This window comes from Atheta coriaria, unplaced genomic scaffold (assembly GCF_025399875.1).
Source record: "Atheta coriaria isolate IRGN ID8LTWV9N9 unplaced genomic scaffold, Caltech_Dcor_3.1 hic_scaffold_14_pilon, whole genome shotgun sequence".
NCBI lineage: Eukaryota > Metazoa > Arthropoda > Insecta > Coleoptera > Staphylinidae > Dalotia > Dalotia coriaria.
The window spans coordinates 326,812-348,349 of record NW_027045456.1 but is presented as its reverse complement, the minus strand read 5'-3'; the positions used below and the strand labels follow the sequence as shown (position 1 = coordinate 348,349).

Here is a 21,538-nt window from a genome sequence, read left to right as displayed (position 1 = left end):
TACTCACACGTATGAGGTTGACAGTGTCACGAAACCTCTTATAAGGGTTATTTCCGTTCTTCATTTCTTGTTTTGGAAGTTCTTATCTAGTTTGGTGTATAGGTAACTAATAATTGGGAAAAAACATGGCGTGTTATAGGTTTGGGTATTAATTAAGCGGAGATAAGTTATTAATTACTTAGATAATTGGTTATTATGATATTTTTAGTTTATTACCGAAGTTACTGGTTCCCATTTTTGGATTTACAAAATATTTTTGCAAATTTTTAATTTTTACCACAAATTTTGCCAAAAAACTAAAAATTGCATAAAAATGGTCAAAAAGATGTTTAAGAACTCAGTTAATCAAAAAAAAATTGTTTTTTTGAAAATTTTGCTCTGATTTCAACGAAATTTTCATTTTTCCCCATTTTCCTAACCTCCAAATAAAATAATTCCACTTATAAACCCAATAGACAACCCATAATACAATATTTGTCAAGATGAACACTTGTCCACACATGTTTCGAATGTTTGACGCTCGAATGAAACATGTGCGACAACATACCGCAGGGTGATTACAATCGTACGAGCGGAACGCGCCTGGGACATATGCGCACCTATTACGCTATCGCTGACTCTGAGCGCCAGCCAGCATTCAGGCATCGTGATTGCCACCGTGATTGTGTGGTGCGCCGTTTATTGCCCTTTAATGCGTTTAATAATGCGAAATCACTAAGCGTAACACCTCCACTCGACTACACACACCACCAATAACACATATTGCTTATTTACACTGCACAGTGGGTGGTAGCCAGTGTAATATTACATTCGATTTCGGGTATTACAACTAGATCAACACGTCAACACCCGAACACTTCATCAAACAAGATAACATCCCTGTTATTATCACCAAGTAATTCAAATATGATGAATTATTATTGGTTTTGAGGTTAGGTTGTATTTGGGGTGCCATTTTCACCATATGTGAGTGTTATTTTATTTTTTTTTTTGATTTTTATCAAGATTAAGTTTAAGAATGAAACCTGTTGGTTTTAACTTAATTTGAGATAATGGCCGTTGATTGGCGGTGTTCAGCGGTCAATCAAAACATTTTGACACCTCGTGCTTAGTTCCAACGTTGTTGAGATACGAAGCGCTGATAAAAGCATCAAAAAGGGTCAAATATTGCGTTTGAATAAATGTTCGGAAGCATCTATCGCTATTCTGCTATCTAAATACATCTGTAACTATGGCATAATGGCATGAAACACAAGACACGAGTCCTGCACCTGCGCATTAACACTTTTTACGTGTTACGTGTTACCTTTTTCTTTTCCTGTTTTTGTAGCCCGCTGTCGACGCGGGAGAAAAAAATACTCACGGTGGGTTTTTTGACTTCTGTTTTTTCGTGAAACGCAGGCGGTGTTTCTGTTTGAAATTACAGGCTTACTCCCAAAAGTGAATTTAACACAATAATAATAAAAAATACATCGGACACCTTTTTTGAGATGAGAGAGGTGTGGATTGTGATTCGCTTTCGTTGATTTAATTCGACGGTTAGTGGACTCTCAAATTAACATGCCGCGCGGGAATAAATTTATAAATTTGTGATTCAGCTACCAAGGGAAACAAATGCTACACATTGACAATTTTTGTTTTTGGTGTAAGTCGATTCCATGTAAATGCAAATTTAGAAGTTTTGGTGGCAATTTTGGGACGGTTATCGAAATGGTAACGCTTAAAAATGAATTAAATTACCATTAAAAATTGCAAATTGGCTATTAAAATGACACATTTTGAGTTTGTTTCAGCGTCTAAATTCAACCCATTTTCATTGGAATTTTAATACATACTTTTAAATTCTAAGCGTTTTTTTATATTTTTTTGAAGTTTTGATGACGCTTTCAAACATATTTCTGTATTTTCGGTATTCACTTTTGATTTTTGACATTTTTGACATTTTGGTCAAAGAAAAGGCCTAATATCCTAATTAATTCTCCATCTAGCGGTAAAATTTGTAACTTCAACATCATTCTAAAAACGCAAAACTTGAAACTTGAAAAGTATAAACCTTACACAGGTTGATTACGACTACTTCACATTGACAATACCTTCTCCCCATGTAATATGTTCGTGTGGCTTGCAAGTAAACGAGAAAAGCTCATCGTGGACGTCGGCGACCTGTGTTTGTTGTTGCGAAACGACGTCCCCGTCGTCGGTCACACATCGCAGCACACCCCATTCGCTGTCCGCGCTGTCGCATCGCCACCGACCGATTGTAATTCATCCAGTTTATTGTGTCGCTGTCGGGCGAAGGCAACTATCATGACCTGAAATGATATTTACAAGAGGGGATGATTTGCAAATAACTTCCAATATCAACACACACAGTCATATTAAGGATTTATTTCATCACATAATCACATTAGGTATATTTATATTCATGTATTTTAAAAATTATTCATTTGGTAGTAATTTGTAGTAATTAGCAATTTTACAAAATAATAGCTCTGTAATTAAACTGTAACCGAATTTCTACAATACCGTTATTAAAGTAAATTTGTACTTTTTTTATAATTATAATTACAAATTTTAATTAATCGCAAATTAGTAAGCAATGAGTAAATTTTAATTTAATCGTTATATAATTAATTGTTTTGGTTGCAAAAGTGTTGATAATTGCAAGTTTCACTCTTTGGTCATCGTAGATTAAAATTTAATTTCATACCAACTAATATCCGAAACAAAAACATTGTTTAATATATTTCTGACCGCAACGCCATCTATTTGTAATAGTTCCTACAAGCAACCTAATTTCATTCATATTCATTTCATCTCGTAGTGATTAAACAACTTAAATTATATACAAACGACAAATGAGTATTTAAACGAGCAAGATACTTATTTAAAACTTATAAAATGCTCAATAATTGCAAATCTTAACACGTTGCATAATATTAGCGCATGAAATACGAGCATATGTTTTCTGTAACTTTAATAACAGCAATAAAAGAATTGCACGCTAAACGCACCATAACGCAATTGTAGCAATATATAAAATAAAATCATATTGCATACACAGTGTAAAGAGTGATTTTTTATACAGGGTTGGGCAAAATTATTCAAAAGTTGCTAATTTGCCACATTCAACACATAAAGTTCTTAGAAGCATAGGTAGGTAGGAATATTAAAAATAAATGTAAAAGTTTTAAAAACACTTGGTATATGAATGAGGACCAAAGAAAAAGAAAAGAAGCAAAAAATGAAAACAATCGAAAGTAATCATTATTTATTTATTATACGAACCGGTCGAGTCGAGCGCAGTCAGTCAGTCAGTCAACGAGTCGAGTGGAATCGTTTATAAAGAAAGAATAATTCTTATGGAAGTCCAGTACGCAGTCCAGTCTGATGGAAGTCGCGATTCGAAATGCGCTCGTAGTTCTCGCTAATGGCGAACGCGGATTGCAATTATCAATTAGAAAGTACAACCGGCTAAAAGCCATTGCCAGTCAAACGCACGAAGAGACTAATTCTGGCTTTGCTTGAATCTTGCTTATTCAATCTGTGATCAAACATCAAATATCTACAAAACAATCTGCTTCTAATACAATTAATTGATTAATTAGGTTATGTAACATGATTTAGGTTAGCATCATCTGTCAAAGGAAATTTTAAGGTTATCTGTCAAATATTTAACCTTAAATTTATAAAAAGCTGTTTTTTACGAATTTATTTCAATTTTGACTGAATTTATACACAAATAAAGTTACCTAATGTTTATGAATAGTAGGAAGTTGTCACAATATATCTGAACATCAACAATACGAATTTACAGAGTTATTTCCGATTGCAAAGACTTGTCAAAAGAAAGAAGAATGTGCACAACATAAAAGTAATGTCTCAACTACCTGTCGTCAACCATAGTGTAATAATGCATTCTTTTGTTGTGTTTCTCTTATTTAGAAGTATAATACTACACTTCTAATAACACAGTTGTGAAATATAGCAAATTAAGTCGAGCATGTTCATATTCATTATTTATTTATAGATTTATCTATATTTTTACTATAAACTAAAAAAGTGTCGTTATAAAATTAGTTGAGGTTTCTTCATGCAAAAAACTAATTAAATTTTATTTTTTGCATAAAAAAGTTAATTACTTGAGTCGCTAATTAATTAGCTATTAGTTCGTTAGTTAGTTAGTCAGCTTGTTCGTCTCAGATTGATGCAAAGTGAAATTTATTACATAAAACTCTGTATTACACATCGCCGATTGAAGTCGGCTGTTGTTATACACGTGTTACACTTTGAAAAGTGCAAGAAGTGCAGAATTCTTGCGTGGCTAGTGTGTGTATGAGAGACATTCGTTCCATTCGTTCCTTCTTGCTGATTTTATTCGGTGCAATCTTCGCTGCGAATATCTACGAGGTGCGCATTACGCATCTCAATTATAAGTCGTGCAAGAGAACGTGCAATTTTTACTTTTTCATCACTCAGCAAGTCAGCTCATGCTTACTTAGTGTTACGACACGTTGTATGAAATGTAATTAATTTAATTGAACGTAAATTAATTAGGACGAAACAAAATTACATTTTTTGCTTAAAATGTTTTAATTTAAAACGAATTTTGAAGGTGGTTTGAAACAGGTGATGCTATGGGAGTTTTGGCACGTATCTAATTAGTGATCTTGTTTAATAAGCTTCAAAAATCAATGCTTGAGTTGTAATACAAGTATTGAACGTGGTATTTTATTAGGTATGCAGCCAACAATACAATTTGACATTTAGACAAATCTTTCTTCGTGACAATAAACTGTATATTTGCAAAATAAGTTGTTACAACATTTTCAAGGTCAATTTTTGCATGTTTGCAATTTGATAAACTAATTTTTTAAACAAAAGCAAAAATAAAAAGGCCATTTTATTGAAATGTCATATTATCTTGTAAAATTTTGCAATTTTTAAAATTTAAACATATGCACCAAGCAAATGAGTAAAAGAAATCGTAATTACTGTCATGTAAACAACATAATTATCTATTTTATTAAGAAAAGAAAGAAACACAAAAGACATGTGCCCAAACAACTAAATTAACACAAATGCACACACTAATCAAATTCATTTACTTTTTTTAATCTCTGGGTATGTTTACCTAGATCATCGAATTTCCTACCGACCGCAATAAATCTTCACCGTTTGCCGCGGCTTCGATCCCAAGTTTGATGCACTTTGAAGCGCGTGCGATGTGTCGTTGAAAAATGGCGCAGATGCACAACGCGGGTCCGTTGTTTTTTATTCACATTTCGATTGCGGTCGAAAACGAACTTCTACATTAAAACGGGGCGTTTGCAAAGCTCGAAAATTATGACTTTATTAGGTAGGTACACACGCGCACGTGACACGATTTTTCAACAAAAATTAATAAAGGCGAGGGGCTAAAACAGTGGTCGAGCCCGCGTCGTCTCGTCGTCATCATTTACGATTATTATTAATACGCTTCGAAAATTGGCTGCCATTAGTTCTTGTTATGCCGATGAACTCGCAAAACGAAGAGAAAAAAAAACATGCTAATTTGATGGAATTTACACCTGCAATCAGGATGTTGCCACACGGACGACCTGGCGCAGCTCGTTTGTAACCCGTATCAGATGAAGAAGAAAACGCGAAAGCACTCTGCGCCGAACGATTTTTGATTGAGCCATAAAACGTGCATTTCGCTCGCATTTTACGACTTTTAATTATCTACACGTGGATCGGCTTCCTATTCTAAACATCTTTTAGGTTTCCAGCCAAAAAAAAATTAATTTCATTAAAGTTTACCAACTTTTCATCAAAATAATAAACGGTACAAACATGGTGATATTGCAATATGCAATTAAAATTAGATTCAACATGACATTCTTGTAGAATATTGCATTACACAACAATTAGGTTATGTTAGGTTAGGTTACGTATTATTGAGGCATTTAAAATACAATAATGCATGAAATATTAATAGTTTTTATTGTTTGTTGGTTTTCCTAATTACACATCGTAATGCAGTAAAGTTTGACAAAGCTTGCAACCAGTCACATCCATTTACAGTAACATCAACTTCTTCCTAGCATTCAGCATTCTTCTGACCTAACAAGAAGCAGTGCGCTCGACTAAACTACTGTTGTTTTATTATACTACTGTTTCTGTTTTAAACCGTTGATGATGCTCGCGATAAATTAGCAATCGGTGTGTTTTTCAACTCGTTCGTTGCAGTTTTGCTCTTGTCGATTGTCGTTTGTTGATGATTATGCAATGGCCGCCGTCGTGCGCGTTATGCGCGGATGTGGAAGTGAAACCTCGCACGTTTGTTTTCTTTCTTTGCTCCAAGTTATACAGGATGTTTCGAGCCGTGTGTGACATGTGCAAACATAGTGAATGTGTGATGCTATGCTTAAGCACTGTGACGTTGTTTCGCGAGCGCGCAACTGTTGGCACCGAGAAAGTCTGCACAGCGGCGAAGACGGTGGGTACCTGGGTATAAAAGAGTTTGCAGGTTTGTAGAGCGTCAGAGCCTTCCTCACCATTGCATACGACGCAAACATGAGGGCATTTGTAAGCCATCCAAACACAGTGAATAAGTGGATTTATTAATCAGTTTCATTGGTTTCTGTTTGCAGATATTTCTTGTGTGCGTATGCGCGGTAGCTCTGGCCGCACCAGCGGAAAAGTCTGCGGAGAAGAAGGAAGACACTAAAGCAGTTGCGGAGAAGAAGACCGACAAACGTGGTATCCATGAGGGCATTGGTGATTTCGGTGGACATGACTTTGGCGGTGGTGGCGGCGGTGACGACCATGGGCATCACCACGAACATGTCAAAACTGTCGTGGTAGAGAAGAAGATTCCAGTCCCATACACAGTAGAGAAACATGTGCCTTACACAGTAGAAAAGAAAGTACCTTATGAAGTTAAAGTACCAGTCCCACAACCGTACACCGTAGAAAAGAAGGTACCCTACCCTGTGAAGGAGTACATCAAGGTACCATACTACGTCCCACAACCCTATGAAGTCATCAAAAAGATTCCCTATGAAGTTAAGGTACCAGTCCCACGTCCATACGAAGTCAAAGTTCATGTCCCACAACCTTACACCGTAGAAAAGAAGGTACCATATGAGGTAAAGGTACATGTCCCACAACCATACACAGTTGAAAAACGCGTGCCTTACCCAGTCAAAGTTGAGATCCCAGTGCCCCAACCCTACACCGTTGAAAAGAAAGTACCATATGAGGTGAAGGTCCCAGTTGACAGGCCGTACACAGTCCACGTGCCCAAACCATACACCGTCACCGTAGAAAAACACATTCCGGTACCAGTCGAGAAACCTGTACCCTACGAAGTCAAGATCCCCGTAGATAAGCCTTACCCAGTTGAGGTACCCAAGCCGGTGCCGTACCACGTGAAGGTGCCAGTGCCGCAGCCGTTCACCGTCATCAAGAAGGTGCCAGTCGAAGTGGAGAAGCCAGTGCCGTACGAGGTGAAGGTTCCAGTCGACAAGCCCTACCCGGTGTATAAGGAAGTACCATATCCAGTCGAGAAAGAAGTACCCTACCCTGTAAAGGTACCCGTGCACATTCCCATCAAGGTTCCGCATCACGAGGAACACCGTGAACATCATCACTACTGAGCGTAAAGCACAGAGAAAAACCAAACGGAAGAAAATCGATCGAAATCACCAAAACACGAATCGACCTTGAGGGACGACTTGTAGTAAGAATTTGTTATTATTAATTAATATTATTTGTTATAACTGTAACATTTATCTACATTCATCACCCAAATCTCATCTGTTCACATCGATTTGCTCAAATATCTTTATTTTTTTATGTAGAAAAATTGTGAAATTTTAATTTATCTTTATTTAATTTGACCCAAAATTTTTATAGAGAGACGTGCAAGTTACTGCTTCTGTGTTAATTAATGTTAAATAATAAACGTATTTAAATATTAACTGATTTGTTTTTAATTACTCGTGCTGTTATGTTTGCAGTTTGGTAAAAAAAAGAAAAGAAAATTAAAAGTAAAAGTTTCGTAATTAATACGGATACTGCGTTTTTGTCCTCGATAGTCATTAATCCATACAACGTAAAAGTTAACAACTTCAAAATCACAAGTTAGCGCAAGTTTCTATTGTCCACTGTTCGAATAATGGAAGTAATTGCAATTAAACATGTAGCTCAAAAACGGCGCTGAGTAATGAGCAAAACCAAACACAAAAAGAAAGTAATTTTTTTTTACAAATTATATTTTAAAATATGTTTATTGCAAGTGTAATTTGTTGGTGTTTGTATTGATGGTTGAAAAACTTAACCATACGCAAATTGTGGTAATAAATTTTGAATAAAACGCAATAAAAATGCGATTAGTTAAATGTCGATAGAACCACGAGCGAAAGCGATGTGTTTTACCTTATTTGCGCTTACATTCGATCGCAGTAAATCGTGGATTTATGTTAAACGAGCGTTTTGTAATAAAAATTAGCGCTCGCATTAACGGCGCGTTTAGCGGAAGCGATTTACATCACATTTATCGAATGCAGTGCACGTTCGCTATCTGCATTATACGAGTACATAATATGCGTATACGTGAAAAGCGTGTGGCATGAAAACGAAATGAAATTAATAGAGCATAAGGCGAATAAAGTGTTGAAATATTAAATTTAAGTTTAATTAATTGATAACAAATAAAAATAATTTTAAAATCAATTTTCTTTAAAAATTTTACAAACCATGAAAAAAAAGCTTGTTTTATCCATGCATAAAATTTTTCTGTGTTCAAATATCAGCATAGATCAGGTAGCAACCTGTAACTAAATAAAACATAAAAATCAACCTCCTAGCCGCTGGCCATTGAATTAGTGAACTTATGAACGGACCTGGCGAAGGTTTTAGTTCACCATTGAAGTTTCGATCTGATATAGATTTCACATTGTAATTGTGTGTGTGTGTGTTTGTGTTGCGGTGGCGTTTGTCGTTTGTAAAGAAGCGTCGTGCGGTTGTTGGCGGTAGTCCAAGCGCTATCATTCAATAATATCAGGTTGAACACTCGACGTGTGCGCCCTGTGTATGCACGTGTCGGGTATAAATTATATGCCACCGTTGAGATCCACCGAACCACTTACTAATGAAGAATGCCTTCAAGGGTTGTTGTCAGTTGATGTATTCAAAGTCTGAAAGATGTTTTTGAATTTATGATGCTGCAATAAATACTGTTGCATATTTTCGAAAAAATAAATAAATTTGATGATTTATTACAAAATGATTTATTTTTTAGGCCGGTTCTGCACAAATGCATGAATTGACTTGTGATATAAGTTTTAAGTGTGGTGCATTAGACAAAATATGTATTTTTATTAAATTTTGCTCCAATTTCACTGATTTTATTTTGAAAGTTGTTACAAATTTTTAAGTGTACACCAATTTATTAACTTTTCTTGTTGTTTTTATTAACCGCCTGTTATTTGCGGTTGAAAGTAAGAAAATAATATATAATGTAGTAATTGATGGTTTCAATTTTGGGTAAATACACGGTTAACCCCAAACTCAGTGAAAATCACTAGTGAACCTCAAAAATCAATAAAAATCGATTTCAACCTGTCGGTAAAAGCCTACTCAACCCACAATAACATATAATCATTCAATATTTTTTATTTTATTGCTTCATTCGGATGACATTCTTTTGCAACAACGAGGGTGGCACTAAATAACTTTTTATCAAAACATTGTCATTACAATTTTGATCGTTTGTCTAACCACGTTGGTGGTCACATTTAAATAAAACAGTTAAAAGGTGGCATCACTTTTTGGCGACATTCATATTTTTTTTGTGCTATGATTTAAATTTGGTTATAAAAATTGAAAGCTGAAACTAATATGAGACGCTATAAAAAATGAGAGTTTAATGATTGTATACGAGCTTTAGATTACCTTTAGATTAGCCGCTGCTGCTGCCCGGGCGTCCCAGTTAATTACAATATTTTGCAAGTCAATTTTCGGCCCGTCCAATTTTCGAATTATAATAGACGCCGAGATGAGCCGACGGCATGTGCGCACACGCGCGCATCTTCCTCGCCGGCCCTCATAAAATATAATTTTAGAAATTTATTATCGCGCAGCGAATTTTATTTGCTTAAAAATTTCCTCTGCGTGCTCGCGTGCATCAACCTAGATAACAATCCAATTTTATATAAAAAAAATCAATTTACAAAATACCCAGCATAAAAATATTCATTTCACCAACAAAAACTTTGAATTTTTATTGATCCACATGTGGGAATAAATGAAACTTGCGAAAATTCTCGCTGGACGTATTCAACGGGATCAAATGTTGAGCGTTTTATCTCGAGCTTACAAGCCGACGACCCGACCAGTAATCGGCTTATCATTGTCACACCACACTCTCCCGAAGTCAACTTCAACAATGGGCTACTCACAATGGCGCCCCGCCCGCACGGCAACACACTTAACACGAGGTAAACATAAGTGAACAAGCAGCTTGACATTGTAATCCTGGTAATCTCTCCCAGCAATCGTTCACACACCACGAATACTAAGTGAAATGAAAATCTTGCTTCATGCATAGAGAAAATTTACAGAAAAAAAAAATTATATGTGTCTGATTGCATTTGTGCAGTTAGCTAGCAACAGCTGACCAGCGATGTAATGAGTGAAAGTCATTCTTGTTTCTATCATTGACAAGTGAAGAATGGTTCGTCTGTTTCCATCTTGTGTTGGATTACGCCTCAAATGTTTACAATGTAGGTTTACTTTACTCTCTGAGCATTCAATGAAATTACATGTTATTTTCAGGCAGAGTTAATTGAATTTTGAATTCTTTGCTGTCACAATAAGCGTAATAAGTAATAACGAACGTAATGGATTTAATAGAATTGGGCGATTGCATAATTCTTCTTCTTTGAGTCTTCAATCTCGCTGCCGTTGATGCAGTGTAATTTTAATTGCCCGACTGTGGCTTTTCCTCAATTTCTTTCACTTGCTAAGTCTTTCGTTCTGCTTTCTACGAGTATGTGAGACTGTTGCAGGCATTGCTTAATTGTAATCATAAGATAACTAATAAATCTACAGATTGTACCAGTGTCTGAGATGAAATTAGTTATTTATTTAACGATTTTGCACTGTTGGAGATGCTGAATTATTTTCTGCTTGTATACTCAGGAAGAATTTTTAATTTAAAATCTGAACTCGGACAATTGCAATAATTGCGGATAATTTGCATACAAGATTAAAGCGATATCGTGCATCGTGTTCTAAGATAAATCGAACGGCACGGAATCGGAACACATGCAGAAACGGACGTCGAGAAGTCGTAATTACTTCCTTGCTAACCTAAATAGAAACAAATTCACTTTTATTCATTCCAAGCGGATGTGATATAGCATTTGTGCAACAACTTCTAAGAATTTGTGCATTACCAGTGCAGTAGACTTTTATTTATAGGTCAATTGTGTAAGAAAATCATAAATTTTTTAAATTTTATTAATTTTATCGTTTCATTCTCATTTTTTCATGCATTAATATATTAGGAAACGGATGCAGTTTAGTAATCATTTTCCCACAGGCGTTTAGCTTAGTTTCCGCATGTTTGCATCATATTACGCCCCGTTATTACAGCGAGTAGCAGAGATATCAATTTAGATCGTTCGCGAGTGAAAGCCCATCGAAGGCGGGCGTCGAGAGAAAGATAACTCGGATAATAAAATAATACGAATGTAACAGAAATGTGTTACATGTCACTATTTAGATTACAATTATGATACGAGTTAGGTTTTCTCTTCGCTTCTATTGAATGATGCTTTGTAGCAGTAGCAACCCCTCGAATATAACAGTCGCACGCGACCCACTCAAGTTTAAAGGGTGTACAGAATTCAGGGTGCAGTGTTTGCACACAGTGCTTATAATTCCCTAATTTTTGTCACGTGTGTAGACACATGAATTGATACTAGGAATATTTGGTAATAAGTATTATTTAATTGTGTTGCGTAATATTTTTAATTAATTAATGAGAGTTTATTTTATTTTTGTTTGTTTTGTAATATAACTTTTCAAAAAGTTTGTTTCCCTGAATTGCCTGGATTATATCTGTTTATTCAGTGCCATTGTGCGTGATCTGTTCATTCGGCCGTGCGACCGTCCCAGTCCAGCGTGTTATGAAAAAGCGGCGATAAGAATTCCATTTTGAGTTTTGCCATTTTCCATTCAGCGCTGTGCCATTTCATTTGCGATCCCCGATTCGTCGCATTTTCCATTTGTATTCGAACCATTCGTATCAGTCTGTCACTCTCATCAGTAACTAAACTGTGTCCAGAATGTGTCCTTTCATCATGCCTGCATTGCGCACACAATTCAATCCACCATTTGCACATTTCCATTCATAGAAATATTAAAATTTCATTAAACTCTATTGTGACATTTAATTAAAGTAAATTAAAAACGGTGGCAAGTTTTGTGGTTTGGATTTTTGCCTAAATTGGATACGCGTTGGTGTGCGAAGATATCTTCGTATCTTCGCCGAGTGATCTCGCTCATTAAACGTTTAAACCGCGCGCCGCGTCCGTAAACGTAAACGTAAAGTGGAAAGGCTTTACACTTCAAGCTTCAGGCTTTCGGCTCTCGGCTGATAAGCTCGACGATAATAGGCAACCGAACGTACCGCGCCTGGCACGGGCAAAGCGCTGCGGGTTGCTCGTTTTGCTCGGCATTCAGCTGGGATTGTAAAGTTGAAATTGGTTTAGTTGTGCTGGCGTTGCCTAGGCGCTGAGCAAAGATGGTGCGAAAACGAGAGATTACTGCTTTTCATCCCGGCGCCCAGACCATTCCAGTCACAGTGCGAAGGGAGGGCGTGGGATGAGTGCGCCCGCTTCGGCACGAGATTAGCGCCAGTCGCGGAACTGTCGAAGTGGAACGCGCGCCGCCCCTGCGTCTGGTCGCATCCCGATAGAAGTCTCTGGAGAGTCGCTTTGTGCTCGTCTAAATCACTCATTAAAATTGTCTGGCGACACCATTCGCTCACTTTTTTATGATCATTTTCTTCAATCTTTCAATCAGAATATGTAATGACCAAATAAATAAAGTGCAAACACACTTATTCCATTTTATTTATATGTGACCAGCAACACAGAGTTCCTTTCATCGATTTAATTAAGTCATAATGTTTTAATGTATATTTTACGCACGCATTGCATGCACAGCCAGATGATTGCACACAAATTAAAAAAATTCATGCTAATTTATTCAAGTTTGAATACTTTAATCTCTAGTGTTACTTTGAGGTCAATTATGATTAGGGTTTTACGGTTTTATACCGAAATCTAGAAGGTTGTGGAAAATATTATTTTATTCAATAAACTAGGACGCACTAGACGCATTAGAGAGCGATTAAATATTTATTTGTAATCAATTGAGTTTTTTTCATGTTTTAATATTTTAGAATTTTGAGCGTTGATATCGTTTTAATTTCAGCAGGTGCAAACAAAAGCAATAAGAAGTAGGATGTCATCTGAGCCATTAGTTTATTAGGGTTTATAGTAATTTTTATATGTAATATCAATACAGTGGAAATACGTTGTAAATAGCCGCCCCCTATGGTTGGCTCAAACAAATTATCAAAATAATCCCGCTAAAATACAATGTGCAAACCAAGGAATACGCAGCTACACCAATTTAAAATGTTACTTCACGTTAGGCAACTTTAACAGCACAAAACCAGCGCAAAGATTGGTGAACCGAAAATTATACCATTTATTTCCGAAGTTACTGATTTACCCTACAAAGTAATAAAATTTTAATGCTGGCCAATATTTTCAATTTAATATTATATTATTTCACAATTTAAAAACATGTTTATTTTGTTTCAATCTTTGCTTGTATGAACTTGTTAGCGCTGGTTGGTATCATCTTCGATGTACCGGTTATCAATTGTTTATCTTTTTAGTCGGTCGAGCGTTTAGTTGTGGTGCGGCATGCGTTTTGTTTTGTTCATCAGTCCATCTATATAGATACTCTTCGCGTTTCTTAATAATTTTACTTGGTTAACATTTAATAATAAGTGATTGTGGTGTAGAGTTAATTGATTTAAATTCTGTGGAACTCAAAGGCAAATTATTATTTTTTTAGGTTTAACGTTTTAACGAGACGAGCCGGATATCTTGGACCAGCTGTGAACTTCATGCTTCTTCAACGATTTCAATGATTCTATTAAATTTTGACAGGCCCAGAGGTATTTATTTATTTTTATTTTGTAAGGTGTGGTGTTACAATTATAACACTGTAACACTGAAATGGAAATAAGTATAAGTTGTTTACTGACATTAACGTGTTTTATCAAGTGTAAAATACGCTTTACAGACAACATGTGTGTTAACTAAGCCTCGGTGTAGGTTGACACAATCGACCGTGCAATCGACACAATAATACATAAAATATAATACATAAAACATAAATATATAAAGTTTTACATTTGTCTTTATTAAATTAATTTAATAACTTATATAATTATTTATTTCAATTTTACGATGTGTAGGTTATCACTGTAGCACTTAAATGGAAATAAGTGGTATTTTACTGTCCTACATACATATAACCTTTACAAGAATGTTTGTGTTGAATGAGCCTTAGAAGAGGTAAATAAGAAATACAACTTAAACTACCCCAAGAACACTCCTAAACTTCAGCAATACTTCGTTTTGTATTACTTCTGGCTCGATGTTATACTAATGAAGTTTGTTTTCACCTCAGGTGGATGTGGAAGCGGGTCATCAATCTGCACTTATAGGGATTTACCTAAGTCTGACATCGTAGAAAGGACCATTCTTGTATCAGATTGTAGTATTTAATTTCTTTATCATTTTCTTGAATAACTTTTGTGATTATTTCAAAATTGACCCCAAAATTGCATTTTAGATCGAAGGACAAATGTTTGCTTGTTTTAGGATTTTTGCACCTGAAGACTGACATTGTAGAAGGACCATTCTTGCACATCAGATTGTAAGTATTTAACTTCTTTTGTATCATTTTCACACACATAACTTTTGTAATTATCTCACAAATTAACCCCAAAATTGCATTTTATGTTCGAAGGACTAATTTTTGCTTGTTTTAGGATTTTGCACCTGAGCCTGACATCGTAGAAGGACCATTCTTCGTCAGATTTTGTAAGTATTTCATTTCTTTTTATCACTTTCCCAAATAACTTTTAATTTTCACAAATTAACCTCCAAAATTGCTTTTTATGTTCGAAGGACTAATTTTGCTTGTTTTAGGATTTTGAACCTGAGCCTGGGACATCGTAGAATTAATTCATTCTTGCATCAGATTGTAAGTATTTAAATTTTTGTCATATTCACACATAACTTTTGTAATTGTCTCCCACAAATTAACCCCCTTAAATTGCATTTTTATGTTCGAAATGACTAATTTTGCTTTGTTTTAGGATTTTGCACCTGAGTCTGACATCGTAGAAGTACCATTCTTGTATCAGATTGTAAGTATTTAATTTCTTTATCATTTTCCCAAATAAATTTTGTAATTATCTTTACAAATTAACCTCCCTATAATAGCATTTTTTATGTTCGAAGGACCAATTTTTGCTTGTTTTAGGATTTTGCACCTGAGTCTGACATCGTAGAAGGACCATTCTGTATCAGATTGTAAGTAATTAATTCCCTTTTATCATTTTCCTAAATAACTTTTATGATTATCGTATAAATTGACCCCAAAATTGCATTACTTTTTATGTTCGAAGGATTAATTTTGTTTGTTTTAGGATTTTGCACCTGAGTTTGACATCGTAGAAGGACCATTCTTGTATCAGATTGTAAGTATTTAATTTCTTTAATATTTTCCCCTAAATAAATTTTGTAATTATCTCTACAAATTAACCCCTAAAATGCATTTTATGTTCGAAGGACTAATTTTTGCTCTTGTTTTAGGATTTGCACTGAGTCTGATATCGTAGAAGGACCATTCTTGTATAAGATTGTAAGTATTTAATTTCTTTATCATTTTCCCAAATAAATTTTGTAATTATCTCACAATTTAACCCTTAAAATTACTTTATGTTCGAAGGACTAATTTTGCTTGTTTTGTGAATTTTGCACCTGAGTCTGATATCGTAGAAGGACCATTCTTGGATCAGATTGTAAGTATTTAATTTCTTTATCATTTTCAAACATAACTTTTGTAATTATTCTACAAATTAACCCCCAAAAATTGCATTTTTATGTTTAAAGGACTAATTTTTTGCTTGTTTTAGGATTTTGCACCTAAGTCTGATATCGTAGAAGGTCCATTCTTGATCAGATTGTAAGTATTTAATTTCTTTTATCATTTTCCCAAATAAATTTTTGTAATTATCTTCACACTCAACCCCTTGAAAAATTGCATTTTATGTTCGAAGGACTAATTTTTGCTTGTTTTAGGATTTTGCACCTGAGTTTGATATCGTAGAAGGACCATTCTTGTATCAGATTGTAAGTATTTAATTTCTTTATCATTTCCCAAATAAATTTTGTAATTATCTCACAAATTAACCCCTAAAAATAGCATTTTATGTTCGAAGGACTAATTTTTGCTTGTTTTAGGATTTTGCACCTGAGTCTGATGTACTCGTAGAAGGACCATTTTGTATAAGATTGTAAGTATTTAATTTCTTTATCATTTTCCCAAATAAATTTTGTAATTATCTCACAATTTAACCCCTAAAATTGCATTTTTATGTTCGAAGGACTAATTTTTTGCTTGTTTTAGGATTTTGCACCTGAGTCTGATATTGTAGAAGGACCATTCTTGATCAGATTGTAGTAAGTATTTAATTTCTTTATCATTTTCACACATAACTTTTTGTAATTATTCTACAAATTAACCTTCAAATTGCATTTTCATGTTTAAAGGACTAATTTATGCTTTGTTTTAGGATTTTGTGGTAACCTAAATCTGATATCGTAGAAGACCATTCTGCATCAGGTTGTAAGTATTTAATTTCTTTAATACTTTCAAACATAACTTTTGTAATTGTCTCATTAAATTAAATCTCAAAATTGCATTTTTTATGTTCGAAGTTGACTAATTTTGCTTGTTTTAGGATTTTATGCACCTTAAGTCTGACATCGTAGAAGGACCAATCTTGCATCAGATTGTAAGTACTTAATTTCTTTATCATTTTCAAACATAACTTTTGTAATTATCTCACAAATTAACCCCCCAAAAATGCATTTTATGTTTAAAGGACTAATTTTGCTTGTTTTGTAGGATTTTGCACCTAAATCTGATATCGTAGAAGGACCATTCTTGCATCAGGTTGTAAGTATTTAATTTCTTTATCATTTCAAACATAACTGTAATTGTCTCATTAACCCCAAAATTCATTTTATGTTCGAAGGACTAATTTTTAACTTGTTTTAGGGATTTTGCACCTAAATCTGATATCGTAAGAAGGACCATTCTTGCATCAGGTTGTAAGTATTTAATTTCTTTATCATTTCAAACATACTTTTGTAATTATCTCAAATTAACCCCAAATTGCATTTTTTGTTTAAGGACTAATTTTGCTTGTTTTAGGGATTTTGCACCTAAAATCTGATATCGTAGAGGACCATTCTTGCATCAGGTTGTAAGTATTTTGTTCTTTTATCATTTTCAAAACACTAACTTTTGTAATTGTCTCACAAATTAACCCCCAAAATTCCATTTTTTATGTTCGAAGGACTAATTTTGCTTGTTTTGAGGATTTTTGCACCTAAGTCTGACATCATTAGAAGGACCAATCTTGCATCAATTGTAGTACTTGGGCTATTTTATCATTTTCAAACACTTAACTTTGTAATTATCTCACAAATTAACCCCAAAATTGCATTTCTATGTTTAAGGACTAATTTTGCTTGTTTGGGGATTTTGCACCTAAATCTGATATCGTCAGAAGGACCATTCTTGCATCCGGGTTGTAAGTATTTAATTTCAACATCATTTTCAAACATAACTTTTGTAATTGTCTCACCAAAATTAACCCCCAAAATTGCATTTTTATGTTTGAAGGACTAATTTTTTAACTTGTTTTTAGGGATTTTGCACCTGAGTCTGATATCGTAGAAGAACCATTCTTGCATCAGATTGTTATTATTAAATTTCATTATCTTTAATAACTTTTTGTTATTATTACACAAATTGACTCCCAAAATGTATGCTTGTGTGTTTCTTTAATAAAGAATATTTTTAAGTTTCTAATTAAAATTATTTCTGTTATTTCTACCCGATCATATTTAACGATCCTTTAAAACATTTATTTTGAGAAAAGTGCATGCTAGTGCCATCTATCAATTAAAACTACAACTACCGAAGTTTTAAGCTTCGGTCCGTCATACCAGAGGCAGCACATTTACTGGTGCCGCGAAAACTTTATCCCAACCTCCTCAACTTTCTGCGATCTAATATTCAATCTCTTTGTTTGTCGACTCTGAGGAGGCAAAATGACACAAAGTGGACTCGAAACAGTCAGGGAAACTCAGGTTTTATTCGGATCGCGAAGCGAGAGAGGAAGAGCAAATGAAAGAGAGCGGTAGCTTAATTGTTGACGAAACAAATTAATGTTTAAAATCTTTATTCAGCAAATGCAGCGTATTTTGGACCTTTTAAATACGGCTAATTACCAGAAAATAGGGCCATAACGGTTGATGCTAGCAAAAGAAATTACTAAAATAATTGTAGAATTAATTGATCTATCAGAATTCGAAACCAAATTTAAAATTCTAATTTTAATTTTCAACATTTCTAATTAGAAGATTAAATCGTAATTATCTCGACAACTATATGAGCTAGAAGAAAAATAACTTCATATTCTTGATCCTTGAAAAAATTCTGTACAGGATGGATTCCTTATTGAAAAATGATAAAATGGCACAAAAATTTTAAGAAAAGATTTTTGTTATAAAAAGGCAAAAAGATTTCTCTTTTATGTTGAAAATTAAATGTTGGAATTTTAAATTTTTGTTTTCGGTTTATGATACAAAATTTAATTCTACATCGATTATTTTAGTAGCTTTTTTTGCTAACGTTAACCAGATTTAGGCCCTATTTTACGAATTTAATGAATACAGCGTTCGACATAAAAAATTGGAAATCTTTTGCCTTTTTGTGATGAAAACTTTTCGAGGCATCTTCGAACGAAAATAATTTAACAAAATAGTTCGGCCCGGTTCTTCGAGGCAAATAATTTAACTAAATTACTTTAACCTGCTCTTCGATCAAAAATAGGAAGTAACTTTTAAAAGTCGTTTTGAAGGACACTTTTAATGACATAACTTAAAATTTGAATATTTCAACGCTGATTTTTGTAGTTCTGAAGTGCATTTAATATAGAATCATAAAGTTTAAGGAACTTCCAGTTGCAATAGTTCTGAAGGCCGCTAAAGGGGTTTCAGGAATGAAAACCAAATTTTCAACCTGAAATTGACATAAAGAGTGTATTTTAAATACAAAAATAAAACAAAAGTGATTAATAATATAAATTATATTCATATTCATACATCAAGTCATATTAATTACTTCCAATCCACAAAGGACCAATAAGTGTTTTAACATATATATGCAAGTATAATTTGTATGTTAATATATAAATAACAATAACAATCAAAAATGTTCCCCAGTATTTCATCAACCCCTTGTTCACGTTGGCTTCGATGTGCAGCTGGACATAAAACCACCCTTTGCGTTCCCAGTTCCAAACTATTTCATTTTGTTATACATGGCACAACTGTAACAAAGCAATTTTAACACAATTTGTAAAATTTATGATCCTGTATTATAAACTTACTACTGTAGAAATAAACACTATTTCCTAAACTATTCAGTAAGGCGAAGATGGTGTCCCATTGTTTTCGATGAACATCATCTTGACTTATGCTGGCTAAGAATCAAAAGAAACCTAAATAGAATCAAACGATTTGATAGCTTGTAAATAAAATGTTAGCAAACAAGTTTGTGTATCGGTGCAACATCCATCGGTGTGACCAAATTCGCGATCCTGTGTTTATGCGTTCGCCAGGACGTAGGAAATTGATGCTACAAAACGCATGGTACGTTTGTAAAATATCATAATAACAAATGTACCCAGTTTACAAGTTCCTACGTATGTTTAATCCCACACTAGCACAATAGTAAACACGTTTGTTTCCCGGATTAATCGTAAATTTACACATCAATTATTTGAAAGCGGATTATTCTGACGACGAAGCCTCGTGGCGACACGTCTCGCGGCCAGCTGTTCTGTACCCACCACCTGACGACGGTCAAGGCTAAGCACCTAAACAGTGTAGAAGGGTGAATAATTGCTCCAGCTTTCTTGCATTTGAATGCAAATATGCAGCTTCATGGTGGCACAGCGTCTTCCACACTCAAAACTGAAGATTTTACTATCAAATCCATACTTTTCGCCGGTTCTGGTGATGACCATGTTGTGGGTTCTTTGGTAGAAACTCAACCCAACATACAGCTCTTTATACCTGGTATTACATATATTCAATATTGTTGCAAATTATTAAAACAACTATAATCTTTATTTATATTTATCAAAAATAACATAAAACGTTTAAAATCATGAGTTGCTTTACAAATTCTAGTCAAATATTTACTTGTTATGATAAAATTATAATTTGTTTCCCAATGAATGATTTATACACTCAGTTTAATTCAAGGTCAAATCTGGTAAAAAGTTTTTAAAATCAAAGAACCTGGAGTGAGAAATTAAAATTTGCAGTTATAATGTAGGCAACCCAACATACAGCTCTTTATACCTGGTATTACATATATTCAATATTGTTGCAATATTATTAAAACAACTATAAACTTTATTTATGACATCAAAATAACATAAAACGTTTAAAAATCGCTTGAGTTAGCACAAATTCTAGTCAAATATTTACTTGTTATGATACAATTATAATTTTGTTCCCAATGATTTATACATCCAGTTTAATTCAAGGTCAAATCTAGTAAAAACTTTTTTTAAATCCAGAACAGAAATTAAAACTGGGTGTATAAGCATTCATTGAAACAAATGAGCACAATACCAACAAGTAAATATTTGACTCATGCTGCGAACTCATCATTATAAACGTTTTTATATTTGACCCTGACAAAAATTTAAATAAATATTATAATTGTTTTAATATTAACAACTAATGAAATATATGTAATTACCTAGTGTAAAACAGAACATGTTAACTCAACATATAAAAATTGTAAATCAATATTCACGTAAAGTTTATAAATAAATATTTCATAATATACAATGGATTACGTATTCTAAAATGAAAGTAATAATATCAAGAAATTTGTTTTCAAGCCAATTGCATCTTCCGATATTTTTTTTTATTCAAAAATTAAATATTCTCTACGTATTATAATAATATCATATAATTCGTTTGGTAGTTTGTCTCTCTCATCGCATTACTAAAATAATACAATCTTCTTAAAACTACAAGGTTGTTTGTTCAATGTTATGTACGTAGCTTTA

General features: G+C 33.9%; 1 protein-coding gene and 1 long non-coding RNA gene across 2 annotated transcripts; both read left to right on the top strand.

Annotated features, from left to right (window-relative positions):
• Nucleotides 1-6,531: 6,531 nt before the first annotated feature.
• LOC135801930 (MAGE-like protein 2) lies at nt 6,532-7,967 on the top strand. Its single transcript, XM_065315454.1, has 2 exons — nt 6,532-6,570; nt 6,636-7,967. The coding sequence occupies exons 1-2, from the start codon at nt 6,559-6,561 to the stop codon at nt 7,641-7,643; spliced, it is 1,020 nt and encodes a 339-aa protein (XP_065171526.1). The 5' UTR covers nt 6,532-6,558; the 3' UTR covers nt 7,644-7,967.
• Nucleotides 7,968-17,125: 9,158 nt separating this feature from the next.
• LOC135801976 (uncharacterized) lies at nt 17,126-18,170 on the top strand. Its single transcript, XR_010550492.1, has 2 exons — nt 17,126-17,167; nt 18,089-18,170. It is a non-coding gene; the product is annotated as an uncharacterized lncRNA (long non-coding RNA).
• The last annotated feature ends 3,368 nt before the right edge of the window (nt 18,171-21,538 follow it).